At 39.0% G+C, this 21,571-nt stretch overlaps 2 protein-coding genes, 2 non-coding genes and 1 pseudogene across 6 annotated transcripts; 2 read left to right on the forward strand and 3 right to left on the reverse strand.

Moving 5' to 3' along the window:
• Nucleotides 1–376: 376 nt before the first annotated feature.
• LOC148699138 (uncharacterized) lies at nt 377–4,843 on the reverse strand (annotated as a pseudogene).
• Nucleotides 4,844–13,562: 8,719 nt separating this feature from the next.
• LOC137720399 (delta(8)-fatty-acid desaturase 1) lies at nt 13,563–15,961 on the forward strand. The gene is made up of 2 exons (XM_068459467.2): nt 13,563–14,058; nt 14,378–15,961. The coding sequence occupies exon 2, from the start codon at nt 14,390–14,392 to the stop codon at nt 15,731–15,733; it is 1,344 nt and encodes a 447-aa protein (XP_068315568.2). The 5' UTR covers nt 13,563–14,058; nt 14,378–14,389; the 3' UTR covers nt 15,734–15,961.
• Nucleotides 15,962–16,644: 683 nt separating this feature from the next.
• On the reverse strand, nt 16,645–16,728 carry TRNAL-CAA (transfer RNA leucine (anticodon CAA)). The gene has a single exon. It is a non-coding gene; the product is annotated as a tRNA-Leu (tRNA).
• Nucleotides 16,729–17,008: 280 nt separating this feature from the next.
• On the forward strand, nt 17,009–18,290 carry LOC137719795 (U11/U12 small nuclear ribonucleoprotein 59 kDa protein). Of its 3 annotated transcripts, none has more exons than XR_015964246.1 (3): nt 17,009–17,472; nt 17,567–17,803; nt 18,024–18,162. XR_015964246.1 is itself a non-coding variant. In XM_088697003.1 (3 exons), exons 1-3 carry the CDS (start codon nt 17,158–17,160, stop codon nt 18,138–18,140), a joined length of 516 nt encoding a protein of 171 aa, XP_088553129.1. In that variant the 5' UTR covers nt 17,009–17,157; the 3' UTR covers nt 18,141–18,290. The 3 variants fall into 3 exon arrangements, 2 of the variants coding, with proteins under 2 accessions (XP_088553129.1, XP_088553135.1); XM_088697003.1 differs by having other exon boundaries at nt 17,567–17,650; nt 18,024–18,290; XM_088697009.1 differs by having other exon boundaries at nt 17,282–17,480; nt 17,567–17,650; nt 18,024–18,290.
• A 1,024-nt stretch (nt 18,291–19,314) lies between these two features.
• LOC137721627 (small nucleolar RNA snoR145) lies at nt 19,315–19,465 on the reverse strand. The gene has a single exon (XR_011066697.2). It is a non-coding gene; the product is annotated as a small nucleolar RNA snoR145 (small nucleolar RNA).
• Nucleotides 19,466–21,571: the final 2,106 nt, after the last annotated feature.

The raw sequence follows: 21,571 nt of genomic DNA on the forward strand, positions 1-21,571 counted from the left end.
CAAGTATCCCATTAAAAGCTGGTTTGGTATTGAAGTGCTTTGAAAAAAAATTGTTTCTGCTGTGTTGTGAGAATAAGCAGCTGTGAAATAAAGTAGCAGAGTGTTTGGTAAACTTTTTTGTAAAAGTTCTTTTGAAAAAAAAAAAAAAAAACAGTATTATAGTGTTTATTAAATTTTTATGTAAAACAGATGTGAAAAATGTAGAAAAAGAATGTGTGGCTGAAAGTATATATCATTAATACGTGAAGAAAGAAAATATATACAATTACATGCCTTGCACAACAAGGTACAATCCCTACAATATAGGAATACACTTATAATTAGGATTACAATCATATCTAGACTCCAACTAGGAAGCTATTTCTAACACTCCCCCTCAAGTTGGAGAGTGGATATCAAGAACTCCCAACTTGCGCAACATAGTCGAAAACTTATCCTTCCCGAGAGGCTTGGTAAATAAGTCTGCCAACTGGTGTGCCGTACCAACATACTTGGTTGTGACTGTGCCATCCGCAATCTTATCTCGTATAAAGTGACAATCCATCTCAATGTGACGAGTCCGCTCATGAAAAACAGGATTAGCAGCTATATGTAACGCTGCTTGATTATCGCAAAATAAAGCAGAAGGACCATCCAAAGGAATGTTCAAGTCTTTTAATAAATACCGAAGCCAAACTAACTCACAACAAGCACCGGCCATAGCCCTATATTCGGCCTCAGCTGAAGAAAGTGAAACAGTTTTCTGTCGCTTCGTCCGCCACGAAATCAAAGAATTGCCTAAGAAAACACAATACCCAGAAGTTGAACGACGAGTGATAGGACAACCTGCCCAGTCAGAATCACAAAATGCGACCAACTTGGTGTGGTTGTCTGAACGGAATAATAAACCTTGTCCTGGTGTAGACTTTAAATAACGAACAACACGAAGCGCAGCATCCATATGAGGTACACGTGGCTCATGCATAAAACGGCTCAAAACATGCACAGAATATGTGATATCCGGCCGAGTGATGGTGAGGTAGATTAACCGTCCTATTAACCGCCGATACTTTTCAGGATCCTTGAGAAGTTCTCCTTGATCAGATAGTTTTGTATCATCCATAGGGAAAGCAATCGGTCGTGCTCCCAGAAAACCATAATCCTTGAGGATCTCCAGTGCATACTTTCGTTGTGAAATATAAATCCCACGTTGAGATCGAGAAACCTCAATACCCAAAAAATATTTTAAATCACCAAGATCTTTTATTCGAAAGTGATCTCGAAGAAAAGACTTCAGAGAATTGATGGCACCAACATCATTGCCTGTAATCACAATATCATCTACATAAATGAGCAAGGCTGTGAAAGAAGTACCGGATTTTCTGGTGAACAGTGAGTAGTCAGCTTTGGATTGGTGAAATCCGGCAGAAAGAATGGCACTAGTGAACTTGGCAAACCATTGACGAGAAGCCTGCTTGAGACCATAAAGAGACTTGTGGAGGCGACATACAAGATTCTCCCCCTGTCGCCGAAGACCAGGAGGAGGAGACATGTAAATTTCCTCATCCAAATCACCATGCAAGAAAGCATTATTAACATCAAGCTGATGGAGAGACCAAGACTGGCTAGCAGCAAGGGCAAGAAGACAACGCACTGTAATCATCTTGGCAGTAGGAGAAAAAGTGTCATGATAATCAATACCTGCGGCTTGAGTGAAACCCTTAGCCACCAAGCGAGCTTTGTAACGCTCAATAGAACCATCAGAATTATGCTTTAGTTTGTACACCCATTTACAATCAATAGGAACTTTGCCAGGAGGTAAGGGAGTCAAGGTCCAAGTACCGTTGGCATGTAAAGCCTCAAGCTCCTCATTCATGGCACGATGCCAATTAGGATCACGAGCAGCCTCTGCAAAAGAAGATGGCTCCAAACTCCGACTGACAGCGTAAATATATGAAAGATGATGGGGAGATAACCGGTGGTAAGAAATAAAATTACAAAGTGGATATCGCGTACCTTTAACAGAACTGGGCTGCGAAGACGATGGGTGTGGAGGCAAAATCACTTGCGAGCAAACGTAGTCTTTTAAATAGGACGGGGGATGGTGTGTGCGAGATGAGGTGCGAGTGGTTGGTAAAGGAGGTGGAGATGCCGTGGGTGAGGAGGGATTAAGAGGGGCCGAGGGTGATGAGGGGTCAATGTCGGTGGAGGGAGGGACAGGTGGGGCCGGGACTAAAATGGGAGAAGGGGGTGGCGTAGAATTGGAGGAAGGAAGAGGGGAGATGGGGTCGGTGACAGGAAGCAGTGGAATGGGTACGGGAGGAGGAGGTGAAGGGGACGTGGGGCCAAGAGAAGGGGGATAGGGAAGGTCCGGGAAAGGGGGAATGGGAAGAGAAGGTGTGGAGTTTTGGGTAGGTGGGGACGTGGCAGCAAAAGGGAAGGAATCTTCATGGAAAATAACATCTCGACTGGTGAAGGTGCGGTGAGTTTCTAAGTCATATAATTTGTATGCTTTTTGGCCAAGAGGGTAACCAATGAAAGCACATCGTTGGGCCCGAGGGGAAAATTTTGTGGTAGGATGGATAGAGGTGGCATAAGCAAGGCAACCGAAGACACGAAAATGGTCATAGGATGGGGTTGTAGTATGGAGGACCTCAAAAGGAGATTTATTATGTAAAAGTCGAGTAGGGAGACGATTGATGGTATAAGCAGCGGTAAGAACACATTCACCCCAAAATTTGAGGGGAAGGTGTGATTGAAAACGAAGTGCGCGAGCGGTTTCAAGAAGGTGCCTATGTTTGCGTTCAACAACGCCATTTTGTTGCGGAGTGTAAACACAAGAAGTTTGAAAAAGAACCCCATGATCAGAAAAAAAATTGCGAAGAGAAACAAATTCTCCCCCATTATCGGTACGAATGCTTCGAACTTGAGTGTGAAATTGGGTATTAACATAGGCAAAAAAAGATTTGATTAGTTGTTGAGTATCAGATTTGTGCGTCATGAGAAAGACCCACGTAAAGCGGGAAAAATCATCCACAATAGTCAAAAAATAATGAGCACCAGTAAGGGAAGATTGACGATTCGGACCCCAAATATCACAATGAATTAAATCAAAAGGAAAAGTTGTAGAAATTGAACTTAAACCAAAAGGGTGACGAGTTTGTTTTGCCAAAGGACAAACAGGACAAACATGACTAGAATCAAATGAACAATTAAGGAAATTAGAGGCTAAAATTTGCAAACGGCTAGAAGAAAGGTGACCAAGACGGCGATGCCATAATGAGGATGGGATGGTGATGAGGTTGCATAGTGGTTGACGGGTGGGAAGGGAGGAGGTAAGGGCCACGAGGTAATAAAGGTCACCACGTCGCTTACCCACACCAATCATCGCCTTCGAAACCAAGTCCTGCAAAACACACCAAGAAGGAAAAAATGTTACGGAACACGATAAACCATCTGTAAGCTTACCAACCGATAAAAGGTCCACTTTAAAATTGGGGACACATAAAACATCTTCCAAGTCAATCAAAGAATTTAAACGAAGAGTGCCAGTTAAAGTAATTGGAGCAGTGTCACCGCTAGGCAAAGAAACAGGTGGCATGTGCGAAGCAGAAGTATTAATCAAACATGAAGCGGAGGAAGTGATATGATTCGTGGCGCCACTGTCAATGATCCATGGACCATGATGAGAAGCCACGGGAAACAAACCTGAGGCAAGGTGATCACGGGAAACTATATTAGCCCGAGGAGGAGATGCCGGGTTGTCATTGAGGGCAGCAAGGAGACGATGATGCTGTTCGGCAGAAAGATGGGGCATGGCAACCTGTAGATCATGCAAAGTGGGCTGCGGCGTGTGATGGGCTGGTGGGCCAGGGTGCGGAAGGAGATCATCCAACATAGGCTGATGTGCATGATTAGCAGAGGGGCGTGAGTGGCTTGCGGAGCTGCGAATGGGCCGAGAGGCAGCATTGTTGCTGCGAGCAGAGGGAGCAGCAACGCTGCGGGCAGAACCTGCGGAAGTGGAGGAGCGGCGGGGAGGTCTCCACGGCTGACCATGGAGAGGATGTCCAACCGGATACCCATGAAGCTTGTGGCAAGTATCACGGGTGTGAAAGTCATAACCGCAATAGGAGCAATGTAGAGGAGGCCGATCGGACGAAGACCGAGGATAGCTACGCACCACCATGGCAGCAGGGGGCTCGGCAGTACGTGAAAAACCTAGTGCACGTTGTTTTTCGGCTTGAGAAACAGAGGAACAAGCTTGGCGGACTGTGGGCAAAGGATTCATAAGAAGAATTTGGTCCCGAACGGCGGCAAACGATTCATTGAGACCCATAAGAAACTGCATAAGGTGTTGGCGATCATGTTTGGTGCCACAAGAACAAGAACATGCATCACTATAGGAGGCAAGCTCGTCCCAAAGACCTTTGAGGCGAGTGAAGTAGGTGGAAACCGAAGAGGACCCTTGGGAGATGGTGGCAATTTCACGGTTCAGGTGGAAGATACGAGGTGCATTGGATTGTGAAAAACGTTCATGAAGATCGTCCCAAACAGCCTTAGCGGTGGTGGAAAAGAGAACGGATTCGGCAAGATCGGGTTCCAGGGAATGAAGGATCCATGAAAGGATCATATCATTGCAGCGCCTCCAAGAGGCGTGAGCATCAGGATCATCGGCAAGGTCAGGTTCGGCAATATCACCTGTGATAAAACCAAGTTTATTCTTGGCGCTTAAGGAGATGTGCATCCCGCGTGCCCAGGTTGTGTAATTATCTCCATTTAACTTCTTGGAGACGAGAACAAGGTTGGGATGGTCGGAATGGTGAAGATAAAAAGGGTTGGGGCCATCGGAAGAAGAGTCTCCCATGAGAAAAGAGAAACGGCAGGGATGACTGCCGAGAAAAAAAATTTGCGGTTTGGAGAAAAAAAAAGCTAGGGTTTGCAACCTGCTCTGTATACCATGTAGAAAAAGAATGTGTGGCTGAAAGTATATATCATTAATACGTGAAGAAAGAAAATATATACAATTACATGCCTTGCACAACAAGGTACAATCCCTACAATATAGGAATACACTTATAATTAGGATTACAATCATATCTAGACTCCAACTAGGAAGCTATTTCTAACAAAAAAAAGCTGGTTTTTCAAAGCTGGGTTTTGCAACTTCTTGTTTTTGGCCTTTTTCACCCAAAACTGTGAAAAAAAACAGAAGCTGAATGTTTACCAAACACAAAAATAGCTCCCAGCTTTTTTTTTACACCAACTTTTTTCAGAATTATCTCAATACCAAACCAAGCCTACGTGAGATTTGGGTCTTGACCAAAACCCGAGACCCAAACCCCAGAGACATAAGTACTGCACCTGTTTTCAATGTTGGAGAAGAATCAACATAGAGAAACAAAATTGAAATAGCAAGTATATATGAATTTAAAAGATATATTGAATAGAAAACAAGATAGAGACTTGCACATTAAAGCTCATCCAAATTTAACCAAAGCTAAAGACCGGAGTTTGGTGTGAAACTGCATCAGAATCATATCCAAATGTAGCTCATCTGATTCAGAATAGCCAACTGAATGATCTCCTTCTTCATATACCATATCGTACTTGCAGTGGTTGGTTTGAGGAGAACATTTGTTGTTGCACAGTGGAGCTAAACAAGGGATCAGCCCGGCAGTCGAAGAATTGGCGTAGCAGAGATTAGTAAGCTGTGTATATAAGCAAGGTTTGAATTCTAGCGATGGAGGGAGGTGAGGCTTGAAAAAGGACTCCAATTATTCTTTCTTACAAGTATATGACACAGAAATGTGCGGAAAGAATGGAAATTTTGTGTTGAAACAATGAAACTGAACATCTTAAGTTGGAAGATGGAATTAAATAATAAACGAACAAGCAAAATGCATACACGTATATGTTGAAATTATTTATCATTTTCTACTTATATGAATGAATGATAAAACCATTGTGACCAGGTACATCAACGTACATTAATGATGATAGCAAACAAGAAAATAACAACCCAAATTAGGTTGCTTAGTGCACCTACACGACTTCATCGACGTTGTTTTTCGAACCGAATATCAAGAGTTAATAATTGAGATTTAGGGTTTAGGGTTTAGGATTCCAGTGTTGAAGAGCACATAGAACTCTCTTAGTGGAGATCCCGGTTTTGTTTTGGCAAATACACTTCAGAGTTGCATAATCATGCAGGAAATGTGTTTGTATAGTGTTGTGTTGGGCCAAGTTAACCTATATATCTATTTTATTTAATTGATAAGATCTATATAATTTTTTTAATATTTAATTAATTATCAGTAAATATGGTCATAAGCTCCTTAATAATAAAAATGAAAACAAATTTTCAAGCATCACAAAAAAAAAAAAACATCAAAGCCAATAAATTATTGCACCCCCAAATTAAAAATAAGATATCAGTTGCTAAAACCAGTACATAAAAATACATGGCTAACTTTTTCCTCATATGCCGTCTCTCTCTTTTACTTATACGGGTTTCGGTTTCCGAAATTTTATAGTCAATTAGTCCAAGTACTGCACATGGAGCTAAAAGCACATGGCAAGAAGATGGCTACCTGTCATGTATAGGGTCATTTTATATTTGGGCTTTTTCTCTATCTATAATTTTGGAGCCACATACAAAGGATAATACTTGTATTTCCCGCAGAGGACTGCACATAACCAACGCCTTACGATTAACCTTTTTTTTTACTGTATACATTTATAATTAGAACCGTTGAATTTCTTAAGGCCCTTTTGGTATCTTACTAAAAATATCTCATTAGTTTGGAAAATCTTTCTTAAGACATTTCTTAGAAACAATCTTGGGTAAAGTACAAAAAACTACCTCAACTATTGATGTCACGATACTTTCATATCTCATTTTTTAAAATTGACAATGTCATACCTCATCTTTAGAATTTGGTCCAATATTATACTTTCCGTTACTTGGCCGTTTACTTTTCAGTTAAATGCTGACGTGACTTGATTCGGAACCCACTTTTTACTAAAAAATTATTAAAAACCAAAAAAAATTATTTAATCTTTTTTAAATATTAAAAGAAAAGTCAAAAAAAAAAAAAAAAAAAAAAAAAAACCCCTCAGTAACCCCCCCTGCGCGTGAAGAAGAAGGAAGAGGGAGAAGAAGGAGGAGGAAGAGGAGGAAGAAGAAGAAGAAGGAGGTCACGAAGGTTTCCCGATTCCACCTTAATGGGATCTGGATTTGATTTTTTTTTTCCTCCTCCTTTTGCAGATTTGGGTTTTTTTTTTTTTCTTCTTCTTCCTCTTCTTGCTCCTCCTTCTTCCTCCTTCTTCTTTTGCAGATTTGGGTTGTTTTTTTTAATTTTTATTTTAATTTTTTATTCCTTCTTCTGGGTTGCAGATTCGGGGTTTTTTTTTTCTTCCTCTTCTTCTTCTTCTTCTTCATCTTTCTTCTGGGTTGCAGATTTGGTTTTTTTTTTTTTTTTTTTTTTTTTTCTCTTTCTTCTTCTTCTTCTTCCTCCTTTTTTTTTTTTTGGGTTGTAAGAAAGGTAATGGAAGGGAGAAGAAGATGAAGATGGGGGAGAAAAGGGAGAAGAGGGGCCGCGGCCCCCGGGGGGAGGGGGAGAAGGGTACGAACATAAGGTTTTTTTTTTTTTTTATTTTTATTTTTCTTTATTATTTTAATATTTAAAAATTATTAAATGATTTTTTTTAGTTTTTAATAATATTTATTAATTTATTAATAGAAAATGGAATCTGGATCAAGTCACGTCAGCATTTAACTGAAAATTAAACGACCAAGTAATGGAAGGTATAACATTGGACCAAATTCTAAAAATGAGGTATGACATTGTCAATTTTAAAAGATGAGGTATGAAAGTATCGTGATACCAATAGTTGAGGTAGTTTTTTTTACTTTACCCAACAATCTTTTACATGACTAAAAAGCTTGTCTGGTAAGGAATTCGAAATTATTTTTTAAAGAATTACTTAATGAAAAAGGTTTGAGTTAAGTTTATTTTAACTAAAAATCATCATATAACTTTATTTAATGAAAATAACTAATTTTTTTTAATGAAAATGACTTAAATTTTAATAAAAAGGACAATATAATAAAAAATAAAATAGAAAAAAAGTAATAAAAAAGATACTATTTCTAAAACTAAACGATATTATACTATTTTTAAAACTAAATAGTATTACACTATTTCTGAAATCAAATATTGTTTCTGAAAGCTGAACACGAATTATTTCTGAAACTAAACACAAATACTGCATTATTTCTGAAACTAAACACGAGTTATGAACTATTTCTGAAAATTGAACACGGATACTACACTTGACACACCCCGACCGAGATCAGGGAGTGCTGGCCGTCACACGAAGGTGACGTAGCCATGTGCACGTGCGGAAGCTAATAGAACAGTAATAAAAGGTACGAATAATTAAAAACTAGCATACAAAGTACTAAAATAAGTGCTAGTATGTGAGATACAATTTCAGAGCAGGTCTATAGCAGCCCAACAAAAACGACAACAGTAGTATGCCCGAAGGCGACCCTACAAAGTGGAGTGTCTGTCAGAACGCCGGAAAGCCCTCAAGGGAAACCACCGCAACGGCTAAGCAACTAGAACCTGGAGGGGCGCAAAACAAAAGCGTGAGTGGGCAAAAACAAAGCTCTTGAAAATCATTTAGCAAAATACATTCTAACCCCTCGCCGTAAAACCTGTATACTTCCCAGAAAATAAACATATAAACGTATGTATAAACATGCCAAACATGCTCAAGATATGCCATTCATGCTCGAGAATATGCCATGCCAAAGCCTCATAATGAATGTAAGTGCCCAGGTATAAATCATATCAACATCATAACATCTGGCAGCCAGAGTCACCTAACGTAACCTGTACGGCTGCATCTAGAGCTCAAATCTCAACTTTATAACTGAACCTGCCCACGAGTCGGAACCACTCAAGGTGGTCTGTACGACAGGCCTGGGTGTAACATATATATACGCTCTAGTGCTACGATCACGTGAAGACTGTGCGAATAATCGCGAGTCACCTACGAGTCGGAACCACCTAATGTGGTCTGTACGACAGGCCTATGCACCTAACTTGGATCCAAGCTGAGCGTGTGGTGCGGGAGGTGAACATCACGTGAAGGACTGTGCCCTACTCTGGGCGGGAGCACTAACACCGGGAGTGCAGGTTATGAGCTCTCTAGGCATCTCAAACCACTACTGAAACATAAACGTGAATGTCACTTACCTGGCACTTACCTGTGCGTCCACAGCACCCAATATGCATATGTATATGTATGCCACAATAATGCATGCAATGATGCGTAAACGATAATAATAAAGTGCATGGCATAATGTAAATAACCCTTTTTAATCAATTTCTGGGAATATAAATGTATATAGGTATATACGGAAAACAAAAGCCCACTCACTGATACGTGGAAGGGTCGTAGCCCCCCTGCCTCGCGTGACCACGCTCGTCCTCGGGGTACGTGTCACCTAAATGCGAAACAACTATAAAAACGTTAATTTTAAAGCACATAACCCGTTTCTCGTAATAACTTCTCATACATTGCTCAAAATGGACAAATGAATATACCAACGCGCTCTACACAACCTCAGGATCACAACCATATTTTTAAAATAATTTTTGGACCCCGCACGCGCCCCCACGCGCCAGGACAGGCACGGACCCACGCGCCCCCACGCGCGGCCACGTGCCAGGCACACTGACGGTGTCAACAGACGCCGTCAGGAATATTCCGTCAAACTTAACCCCTGCCGTCAGGAATATTCCGTTAAACTTAACGGAATATTCCTGCTTCTTCTCCGGCCAGTCCCCGACGCCGGCGCCGTCGCCGGAAAACCTGCAAATCGCTATAACTCTCTCGTTTTTCCACCTTTTTCCACGTTTCTTGCACCAAATTAAAGCCCTAAACTAGTAGAACACAACCCTACACGTTTTAAGGTCTAAAACTCACTAGATTATACCTGTGCAAGCTCTCCAAAACCGGCCAATTTCACCACCAACGATCCTGACGTCCAAAATCAACCAACGAGCCACTCCCAAGCTCCTGGGAACCTCACCAACACATCTACAAACTTCAAATGTCCAAAAACTAAGTAAATTAATGTTGCATGAACAGTACTCAAAACGGAGTTTAAGAAATCGACGTGAAAACGTCGATGTTCTTACCTGAAAAGGGTATATTCGTGCTCCCCTCGACCTCACGATCACAACTCCACCCTTGGTTTCCTCGATCTGCTACGGGATAATGGTTCTTGGTGTGTGTCCGTACGTGTACAGTGGCAATGGGAGCTCGGGGGAGAGGGAGACAGGGAGAAGACAGAGGGAGAGAGAGAGAGCAGTGTCAGTGTGTGTGTGGGAGTGTGTAAGGTTCCAAACACATGCCCCAACACACCAAACAACCCACAACGTGACAAAATCGAACTAGGGGCAAAATTGTAATTTCACACGTACGTTTTAATAATCCCGGGACGGGATGTCACAACACTAGTTCTGAAATTGAACATAGGTACTATTTCTAAAATTTAATACAAGTTGGCGTGCACGGAAAGGTCATATGCTGATAAGGAGGGTCCAGATTGCTCTTTCCAGCTGATGGGGGAATTGAAAATTCTATGCTCGGAAGGCTGTTGGATGAGGTGATTCCCTTGACACACAAGATGTCCATGTATGTGGCCTCATACTCTGTCCTTGAGATCTCAACAGCCTTCACATCAATTAAATGTTTGAATCGAGTAATATGTTCATACATTCTTAGTGGGATTAGTTTTTTGGAAACTTTAATAAAAAAAATTCGGTGCTGTTCATTTTAATGAAAAATTACATTTTTACACTAGAAAATCAATCTTGGTACTATTCACTTTTTCCTTTATTTTGTCATTTTCGTTAAAACTCAAAGTTTTCAAACCTCTTTTATTAGTTTTTCTTAGTTTTTTTTTCCTAAAACTAAAGGACAAGGAGCATAGAGCGTGATCTTACCCGATTAAGAAAATATGCAGTTGATCTCGGCGGCATTTCTATTTCATTCCTCCAGTCGTATGTGGCTTGAATAGCAGGAGTCCAGTAGAAATGGTGCATATTCACGGGTAGCTACTGGAAATATGGCTTCCAGATAAAGCTTTCACTCTTGCCCGTGCCATTAGTTAGGGTTTTTTTTTTTTCTTATTGTTTTTATCATTAAATAAAGTTATTAGATGATTTTTTGTTAAAATTCAAAGTTTTGAAGTCATTTTCATTAGTTTTCTTTAAAACTAATTGGTAATATGTAGAATAGCTCTACCTCTTATAAATCCTTGCAAGATTTCTCATTTCACTGATATGTGACTTTTTACCTTTACATCCTCACATGAGAAACTATTCTTGAAATGTTTTGTAAACCTAACAAATATACAACACACATTCTCAGTGGACGTAGCTTATTTCTTTCGAGTTAACACCCACTAGAATTGATTGTACTGGTTCTATGATGACCTCATCATATTTTAGCGTTAATAAATACCTTGTCACATGGAAAAAGATTAACACATAATAATACATAATTGGATCAAAATATTGTGCATTAATGAACATGTTTCATGTAAATTCTTCTTTTTCTTCTTCTCTGTATGGCCAAAATGATCAGTTTCTAATAGATGCCAATTAGTAAATTATAAAGATTTTAAAACAAAGCCTAAACACAGTTAATCACATAATTTAGACATTGGGCATGCGTTGTTGTCCTGCTATACTTTTATAATTATAATATTTTTAAATTAATAAAGTAATTGGTTAATTATACATGTTGATGCGTTCCACTAATGAGCACTCAGTTTTTGATTTGCTGTTGGATGGTGTTGGCCCACAAACCACAGCACAGATAAGGTCGTCATGTGATTGCATGATTGACACTTGCATGCATAATCAACACCCGCTTAACCACCACAAAACTTAGGGCTGTTATCGTACATTAAAATATAATAATAAATTTAAATAAAAATATAAATTTTTATTACAAATAGTCCTATAAATTAACAAATATCATCGAGATAATTCGTGAAATTGAAAATTGATCAATGTAGTTTTTAAAAATAGGTGTTGCAAATCAATGTGTTCATTCCGTCATAATTTTGTAAAATAATATTTTATGTGCTAATGTGGCATACAAATAGATCCCACAAGTTTTTATTTTTTATTTTTTATTTTTTTTTAATTTTTAAATCTCAAATGGTTCTTGAAATTTATTCACACCATCAAGACGATATTTGAAATTGAAAATTGATCAATGTAGTCTAGAAATATGTGTTTCAAATCAATATGGAACCTTAACTTTCTTCATGATATAATAGGTTAGCCTATGGGAAGACCACCGACAACAGATATTTCACATTAGCCTATATATGTTGTCCCACATATTAAGTTCAAAATTAGTCACATATGAGGATATATGTTTTGAGAGTATGAATCTTATATTGAAAAAGAAGGAAATTTATATGTACTTTGTCATTTGCAAATCTCGCCTTCTTAAATTTGTATGATCATGAAATGCATTTTTAATACCACTTCTCTAATATTTTGTATTGTCCTTCCTCCTCTCTTCACCTAAATATTTTAGAACTTAGAAGTCCCTTGCCAATTTGCAAAAACCATTTTTCTCCACTATACACTATTGTTTAATCCTATTCACTATTTCTGTCTACTTAGCTTTTAATAAAAGTGTGACGAAAAAAAAAAAAAAAAAAAAAAAAAAAAAAAAAAAAAAAGAAAAATGTACGGCTATTATGTAACCTTACAAAGCTTAGCTTTAATAAAAGTGTGACGAAAAAAAAAAAAAGATAAAAAAAAAGGAAAAATGTACGGCTATTACGTAACCTTACAAAGCTTAGCTTTAATAAAAGTGTGACGAAAAAAAAAAAGATAAAAAAAAAGGAAAAATGTACGGCTATTATTTAACCTTACGGGGCTTCGCCTCTGAGTTTTATTTTTGGGAAATTTAAACAGATCCAAACCTAACACATCTTCCATCCACATCCATCCATGTCATTTTTCACCATTGGACTCTTGCACTCATGATTTACACTTTTGCTTTTCTTTTAAGGAAAATGTATTTTAGTGACTTTGTCAAGATAATTTACTTTTTAGAAACCATGAGAACTTATAGATATATTTCAGTTTACTTTTAATTACTATTAAACGATTTTCAAGTGTTAAAAATCACACACAGGCATCTATATAAAATACGAGTCTAAAGTTTATTCACATTTACTGAACCATTCCGTTATGATTATGTTTGGAAATGAATTATCTTCGGATCTCTTTCTCCTAATTCATCAAGTGGATTCATGCTATTGAAATTTGATCAAGTTGTTGAAGTTATTATAACTTTTAAAATGAACCTTTATTTATAGTCGTTTAATCATATTTTAATGGTACAAATCCACTGATTTAATGAGCTAAAAGAAAGGGGTCCGGAGATGACGACTCCGTTATTTTTTACATTATCATTCAGAGGTGCGAAACATTGCCAGGTGTTATATTATCTGCCATTGCCCAATTTAACATATTCTCTCCTAGGAGACACACACACACAGAGCCCTTCACCCACCGAGCGGCCGGCACCCCCGACGGTATAAAACGCGCTTTAACTTGCCCCCCTCGTTTTTTCACCGCCACAGGTCAACGATACCGGCTGTGGTGAAAATACAACTTTCCACACATCAGCGCGTTGAGTACGAGACGAGGGGTGCCGATTCACTCAACCTGTTTTGTGGCTTTTGTCCGTTAGTGTGTCTCTATCTCTCCCTTTTCCCTCTCTCTTCGGATATATTCTCTCTCACACAAGCACACTAGCGCTGTAAAACGCAGCAGCAGAAGGCTCGAAAATATCTTGGGGACAGTTTTGAAATTTCTTCTGGAAACCCAGAAGACTTTGGGGGCAGTTGGAGAAAATTTGGAAAGTGGGTGTGTACCCGTTCAGCATTTTAATCTAATTGCTCGGAAAGTGGGGAGGTATTTTGCTGGGAAGAGCGTGTGTTTTGACTAAACACTTTGTGGAAAGGTTCAATCTTTCTCCTTTTTTGTCTATATTAAGTATACTTTGTTCTGCATTTTGCTTTATAACTTGCAGTATTTGCTGTAACTGTTAGTTTGTGATTGAATCTGGAAGAAAGCTTCAATCTTTCTCCTTCTTTTCTCTGCATTTCTGCTGTTTTTTTTTTGGATTAAAACTGCAGGATTTTGCTTTACTTTTGTGTTTGTATCAAAACCCAGAACCCAGATCCGAAGGGGTTATCTGGGTTTGATATATTTGTGTTGTCCGACCCATACCCGGATCCTTTGTTTGGAAGTCTGATTGTTTTTGGATCGGAATTCGTTAGGATTGGACAACAATGGAGGGTGAGAAGAAGTACATTACTGTCAAGCAGCTTAAGCTGCACAACAAGCCTTCTGATTTGTGGATCTCTATCCAGGGCAAGGTTTACAATATCACTGATTGGGCCAAAGATCACCCGGGTGGGGATGCCATTCTCTTCAATATGTCCGGCCAGGACGTCACTGATGCATTCATTGCCTACCATCCTCCGTCCGCATGGAAGTACCTGGGAAAGTTCTTCACTGGGTACCATCTGAAAGATTTCGAGATCTCGGAGGTCTCCAAGGATTACAGGAAGCTTGCTTCCGAGTTTAACCAGCTCGGTTTGTTCGAAAACAAAGGGCATGTGGCTCTTTACTCTGTGATTAGTATTCTGGTTATGCTTTACCTTGTTGTGTATGGTGTGTTGAAGTCTGAGAGTGTGTTGGTTCATTTTGGTTGCGGTTGTTTGTTGGGGGTCCTCTGGATTCAGGCTGCCTATATAGGGCATGACTCTGGGCATTACCAGGTTATGTCGAGCCGCAGGTACAACAAAATCGCACAATTTCTGGCCGGAAATTGCCTGACTGGGATCAGCATTGCTTGGTGGAAATGGACTCACAATGCCCACCACATTGCCTGCAACAGCCTTGACTATGATCCCGATCTTCAGCACATGCCGGTGTTTGCTGTGTCCACAAAATTCTTTCATTCAATAACATCAACCTTTTATGGAAGAGAGCTGACATTTGATGCTGTGGCTAGATTTTTAGTCAGCCACCAGCATTTTACATATTATCCGATCATGATTGTTGGAAGGGTTAACTTGTTTATACAGACATTCTTGCTATTGTTCTCGAAGAGAAGCATCCCAGATAGAGCTTTGAACATAATGGGGATCCTTGTTTTCTGGACTTGGTTTCCTCTCCTTGTTTCGTGCCTGCCTAATTGGAGGGAGAGGTTTATGTTTGTGTTGGCGAGCTTTGCAGTGACAGCACTTCAGCACATTCAGTTCACTTTGAACCATTTCACAGGAGATACTTATCTTGGACCACCAACTGGGAACGATTGGTTTGAGAAGCAGACAGCTGGTACCGTGGATATTTCGTGCTCGATTTGGATGGACTGGTTCTATGGTGGCCTGCAGTTTCAACTTGAGCATCATTTGTTCCCCCGATTACCCCGTTCGCAGCTAAGGAAGATTTCTCCCACAGTGAAGGAACTATGCAAGAAGCACAATTTGCCTTACAAGAGTTTGTCCTTCTTGGATGCCAATGTGACTACCATTAGGATGCTAAGGAATGCTGCCCAGCAGGCTTGGGACATGGCCCTTCCCGTCCCAAAGAACCTGGCCTGGGAAGCTGTTAATACCCATGGCTGATGTTTCTTGAGGCTCATCTAAATACCGCCCCTGCATTAGGGTTCTCCGTTTATAAGTTGGGGCATCTAGGTCTGAAGATCATTCTTTTTCAGCAGGTTTTCAATTGCTATTTGATATTATTTTTGGCAGTCTTTTTCCGATATTTGATCTTTTATGTTTTCTATGTTTAAACTAAACCTCCATAACAGAGTATCTATTTCTATTGATTTGTCGATTCTTTTTCGTGAATTTCGTAAATATCTTGAGATTTAAACCAGTTCAGTAAGCTTTTATTGCAGTAATTTCTTGTTTTTATGTTCTTTGAAAAGAAACGAAGTTTATTTCAGGCTGCTTGATATGGATCAATGGAAACCAATATCCATTTGTACAGTAGCCAAAGAATTTACGGTTCGTTTTGATTGGATAACTCATAAAATTCAAAGGACCACGCTGAAGGTAGAGGTGAATGATTTTTCATTTAGAGGGGATTAGAAAAGATTGGACGAAGGAAACTTGCCTCCGCCAATCGTGTCATTTTGTGGGGATCGTAATGTGTAATCCATCTTCGAGTGCACCATAAGTCGGACTTTGGACATGAACTTGAATCATTTTGTGGGGATGGTAAAGTGTAATCCATCTTCGAGTGCACCATGAGTTGGACTTTAGACATGAAGTTTTATTTGTTGGAAGCGATGTGGTAGGCATGAATCAGCATACAAAAACTTGCGGAGCAGTTGGTACTTTCCTAGGGATGTCTGAAGTCAACTGTTGCGTTCCGAGATGAAGATTGGCAAATCAAACCCTACAACATTAAGCATTTAACAAAGCAACACCAAGATTGCTGTAATTTCCTGGCAAGCGTTGACGCCCTTGAGAAAGGTTGGCCCAATTTATGGCCCCCATTAGAAAAACAGAAAAAAAGTGGAAACAAATGTCAGAAGTGGGATTTGAACCCACGCCCTCTCTCGAAGACCAGAACTTGAGTCTGGCGCCTTAGACCACTCGGCCATCCTGACTTGTCTGTCTACTGTCTCTTATTAAATTATATGACCTAAAAACGACTTCGGTTAGAAAATCACCTCTTTACTCTACAGTCTACAGCGCCAACTGGTAAAACCTTCGCCTCCCGTTAGTTACAGGGTTTCGTAATGAGTCCTTAATTGCAATCTCTAAGGGGTTTCCTTCTCGGCCAGTTTCGATAGCCATGAATCCAATCCCGTACCAACCAGCGGGACCCCGGCCTCCGTGGGCTCCGGTGGTGCCGCCCAACCAGCCAATGTCGATCTCCTTCTGGGAAACCGCAAACGTCCGTGATCAGTTCAAGAACTTGCATGACACTCTGAGTCTCGCAAAAGCAATGAACGAAATCGAACTATTGAAAATTCCAATTTCAATTCGCTTCCGAACTTTCTGAAACTTCTGTTAACTTTTGAACTGCAATTTGAATGAATTTTCGTAGGCAGCTGCAGATGCTGCAATTGATCAAAGACGGTGAAGCTTCCGTCGGTGGATTTTCGGAGTTTTTGATAGAGAGGAGGCTAAATGTGGAGTCTCGAGTGTCGCTCTCAGTGGAAGCTGCGAATGCTCTGATGGCCAAACTGCGAGTTGAGCTCGAACCGTTTAGAATGATCACGCATGAAATGTGCCCGTGGGAGGAGAAGTCCGCAGCAGTGCGGTTAGCGAATAAGATACACAAGTCGTGGAGGAATAAACGATGGAGGAAAACGAAGAGGAAGCACATTGCGGAAATGATTGCAAAGGTGGATTGGTGTGTTCGAATTTCGATTCAGGATGTCAAAAGTTGTTACCTTTGATTTATTTTGCTTACATTTGATTTGGTATGGTGATGTGTAGGTGCGTGAGAGGTTCGAGGAAGCTGATCGAGAAGCTGATGAGTGGAGAGCTAGGGACATTGCAAAAGATATTGCCAAGCGCAAGGTATTGACCATTGAGACGTTTCTCGCTGCAAATGTTCTGTTAGCTTCCGTTTGTTAGTAATGGAGGTATGGCATGTGGGTTTTTGAGATGGAGGATATGAAGAAAATTGCAAAGCTTAATGTAAAAGAAGAGAGAAAGAGACTAGAATCCGAGGTGATAATCATGTTCGACTCGAATTTTCTTGGGCATATTTCAGCAGTGAAGTTCTGGTATTGTGCATCATCATCAATGTCTACCATCAATGACGCTACGTTTTTTGATGTGTTTATATTGATTCTGTGTGTCTTGTTGTGCATTATCATCATCAGCAGCAATATTATCATATTCTCAGTGTGTTTCTCTAACTCGTATCACTGCATATTTATCTCTGTAGGTCATTTTCTCCCAGAGGAGGATGATAAATTTCTTGAAAGAGTACGGGCTGCAGTTGAGGAAGAGGAGCAACAAGTCATCTTGGCAGCTGATATCGATGCTGCTAAGGATGCCATAGCAACTGTTGAGCAGTCCAGGAAAACAACCGAGAATGTCAGACCTGACTCCATGGATGAAAGCACCGATAGAGGCGAGACCTACTGCACTCACGAACAAGGAATCCGGGAAACAAGTTTCAGAGGAAGAGGGACATAGCGGCACCTAAATGATTCCGCTGCTGAATCAGTAAGTTGCAGATTTTGCTGAAAAGTTTTGGTTAGTTAAGGGCTTCAGGTTTTTGGTCTGGTAGGAATTGTTAGACGAGATGTTTTTATCCGACGTAACTGGTGCATATAATCCTTCAACCAGAAGGCTTTGTAAATCCATATCTTAATTGATGGCATGTTCCATTTTTGGTTTTCTCCTTGTCCATTTTCTTGATTATTTTGCCATTGCTGTTTACTTGTAATACAACTCTGATATAATCGAAATGGTGATTGTGATACCATGTGACGAATAAACGGAAGTAGTGCTAGGATCAATCGCGCTTGTGGGTTGATATTGGCCTTTGACGAAAATAGTTTCGTTAATGTCAATGAGAGAGGTAAACGCTACACCAAAATTAAAAATTAAGGAGTGAGCAAAAATACACTCCAACTAAAATACCAATGCATTAGGAATTTTGCAATGTTGCTATTTTTGGAATGTTGTTGATAATACCATTTGTTTATGGTTTAAATGTCAAAATGATCCCCTATGTTTTTACTCTATCAGTCAATTTAATTCTTATGTTTTCAATTTAGCCAAATTGATCTCTATGTTTATAGATTTCATTAAAGAACCCGTAAAATTGACAGGTGTCAAGCATGTGAGATGGCAAAAAAATATTTTTGTGTACATCCAGTAAAAAGATATGATGTCTTGACGTTCAACTCACTTGAGTACTATGAGATTTAGGATATGTCTATTTTAATGTTTTTTAACAGATTATGTTGAATTGACTAACAAATGTAAACACATAAACCCCTTTGGCTAATTGAAAACAGATGTAAACACAAAGAGCAATTTGACCAACTTGAAAACACAAAGACTAAATTGACCAATAAGGTAAAACACCGGCAAATAAGGTAATTTTGACATTTAAGCCTTTTTTTATTGAAAATATGTTTTATTAAAAAATCATACAAAATTCAAACATGAATTTCAAGGTTAAATAATATATAAATTAAGTAAATATTTTAAAAAATAAAACAAAAAATGTAGCCAAGGGTTCAAGACGCTCAGAAGTGAAAGATTTCTGGACGCCGTACGATTTGGCAAGCAACTCTGCGAAGGTTTTTTATTGAATAATGTTAGAGAGGCCTCATTTCTGAGTAGCTTGCCCCTCCGCTGGGACCTTCGCTTTCAAATCTAATTTCAATTAAAAATGAAAAAATAAAAAATAAAACTATATATGTACGAAAAATCGATCCAAAAATAAAAACCGAAACCCAGAACACAAAACATGAGATTCGGCGATCGGATTTCAGAGCGATGTTCGAAGGCAAACTTGGCCGAAAGCGCATCGTTTTATGGCGCTCCCTCCATAGGTCCCTCGGGTGGAGAAGAAGATTTTTTAAATTAAAAAAAAAAACATATAAATGAATAAAAAGAGGAAAATATTGATGAATGCTCAGTGAATACGAACCATAAAGGATAATTCATGTTGCAGAAGCAATCGACGAGTTTCCTCATCGGTTATTGTTTTCTTCATCATCGCATAATAACACGGATTTCAGATGGAAGAGGCAATTAATTAATAAAATAAAATAAAATAAAATAAAATAAAAACAAACGAGCAGGGGAAGAGGCCAGCGGATCTGCTAAACCCTAGAGCGCGGCGAGATTGTGTTTACCTGGGACAACGGCTGTTTAAATAGTGGAAGGGTTGGGCTTCCTACTGCATTTGGGCCGTCTAAGTTATAAAAAGTATATTGTAACAATGATTTCTTAGCTTTAACCCAATTGAAGCAATGATCCTTCAATTTTAACTCAATTGTATAAATGGTCATTCTAACATAACTAATTTTGACAAAATTCTAACGAATTTGACGAAAATGATCATAGCTACACGTTTTGACGAGTTGAGAGACCTCAATTGAGTAATGGTCATTCCAACGTAACTTATTTTTACAAAATTCTGACGAATTTGATGAAAATGACCATAGCTACACATTTGGATGAGTTAGGAAACCAATGGTAATGAATTTTTAGTTGATGAACCATTGCTCTAATTTGATTAAAGTTGAGAAACCATGACTACAATTTACTCATTTATAAAAGAAAAATAAGTTTAAACTAAATAGACAGTGATGTAATTTTATAATACACCAACCAACGATAAATGTCGTTTAGGGCCAAATTTTAACCATGATGGAAGAGGTTTTGTGTTTAAGTTACATAAGGTGCAATTGTTGAATATCAAAAGACCAAAAATTACTAAGAGAATTGTAACTCAAGTGAATAAAATCGTTACTTGTTAACTTTGAAGTAATTTGTTTGATTATCATATCGCATGTAAAAGAAAATCTTTTGTTTCCAACTAAGTTTGGAGGACAGGTGGGCAATATTCTAACTTGAAGACATCTTAGCGTGCAAGTTTTTAGTGTTTTTTTTTTTTTTTTTTTTTTAACAATGCAATCAAGGATCCAAAAAAAAAAAAAACCTCTCATTTTTTAAGTGAGGTATTTCGTTGAGCATTTGGTGTGTTGGTATTCATCTGTTGAGTAACTGGCAAACATGTAAGTTGGTCTCCAAGTACATGCCATTTTGTAATTTCACAAGGTGATTTGTTTTCCGCTCGTTAAGGATAAGGCTTGTCCTACTAACCTAAGAACTTAATTACAATCCATCACTTTATTGATATGCTTAGCTACTGTCCCACACTACAAAACTCAAATAAATTATGGCAATTGGTTGCACTTTTAAACACACTTTCTAAAAATTGTTGTTTAGATCAACTTTGCCTGTGAAAAGTCTAATTGTTCTTCATTGACGTTTTTATTGGTCAAGATGTCCTTCATAGATCATAAACCACAAAAACCGCAACAACACTCCAGTGAGACCCAACGACACTCCCAACGACACTCTCAAATCCATTCTTTGATTACTCCACATTGATTAATCAAATTTGAAGCAGTGAAGAACATCTGGAACACCATAGAAATAGCTGAGTAAGCTTCACATCCATTCTTCTTGCTTGCTTTAGCTCAATTATTCAATTTTTTTGAATATGAAATTTGGTTGGGGAATGAAGGAGGAGAGAGTTCTTTGAATGAATTGTTGTGGATGTGGCGGTTCGAAATTAGAAAATGCGATATACCATTGGAGTATCATAAAGGCGTCATTAGATTGTGTGTTGTGGTTGTGTTGGTTCAAAATCATAAAAGGAGGAGTATTGTTGGAGTGTCATAACGTTGTCATATTGTTCTTGTTGTGCTGATGGTTTAGAATCCTAAGAATCTTGATTCA

The sequence above is a fragment of the Pyrus communis genome, chromosome 1 (assembly GCF_041283825.1).
Source record: "Pyrus communis isolate YQ-2024b chromosome 1, ASM4128382v1, whole genome shotgun sequence".
NCBI classification, from domain to species: Eukaryota; Viridiplantae; Streptophyta; class Magnoliopsida; order Rosales; family Rosaceae; genus Pyrus; species Pyrus communis.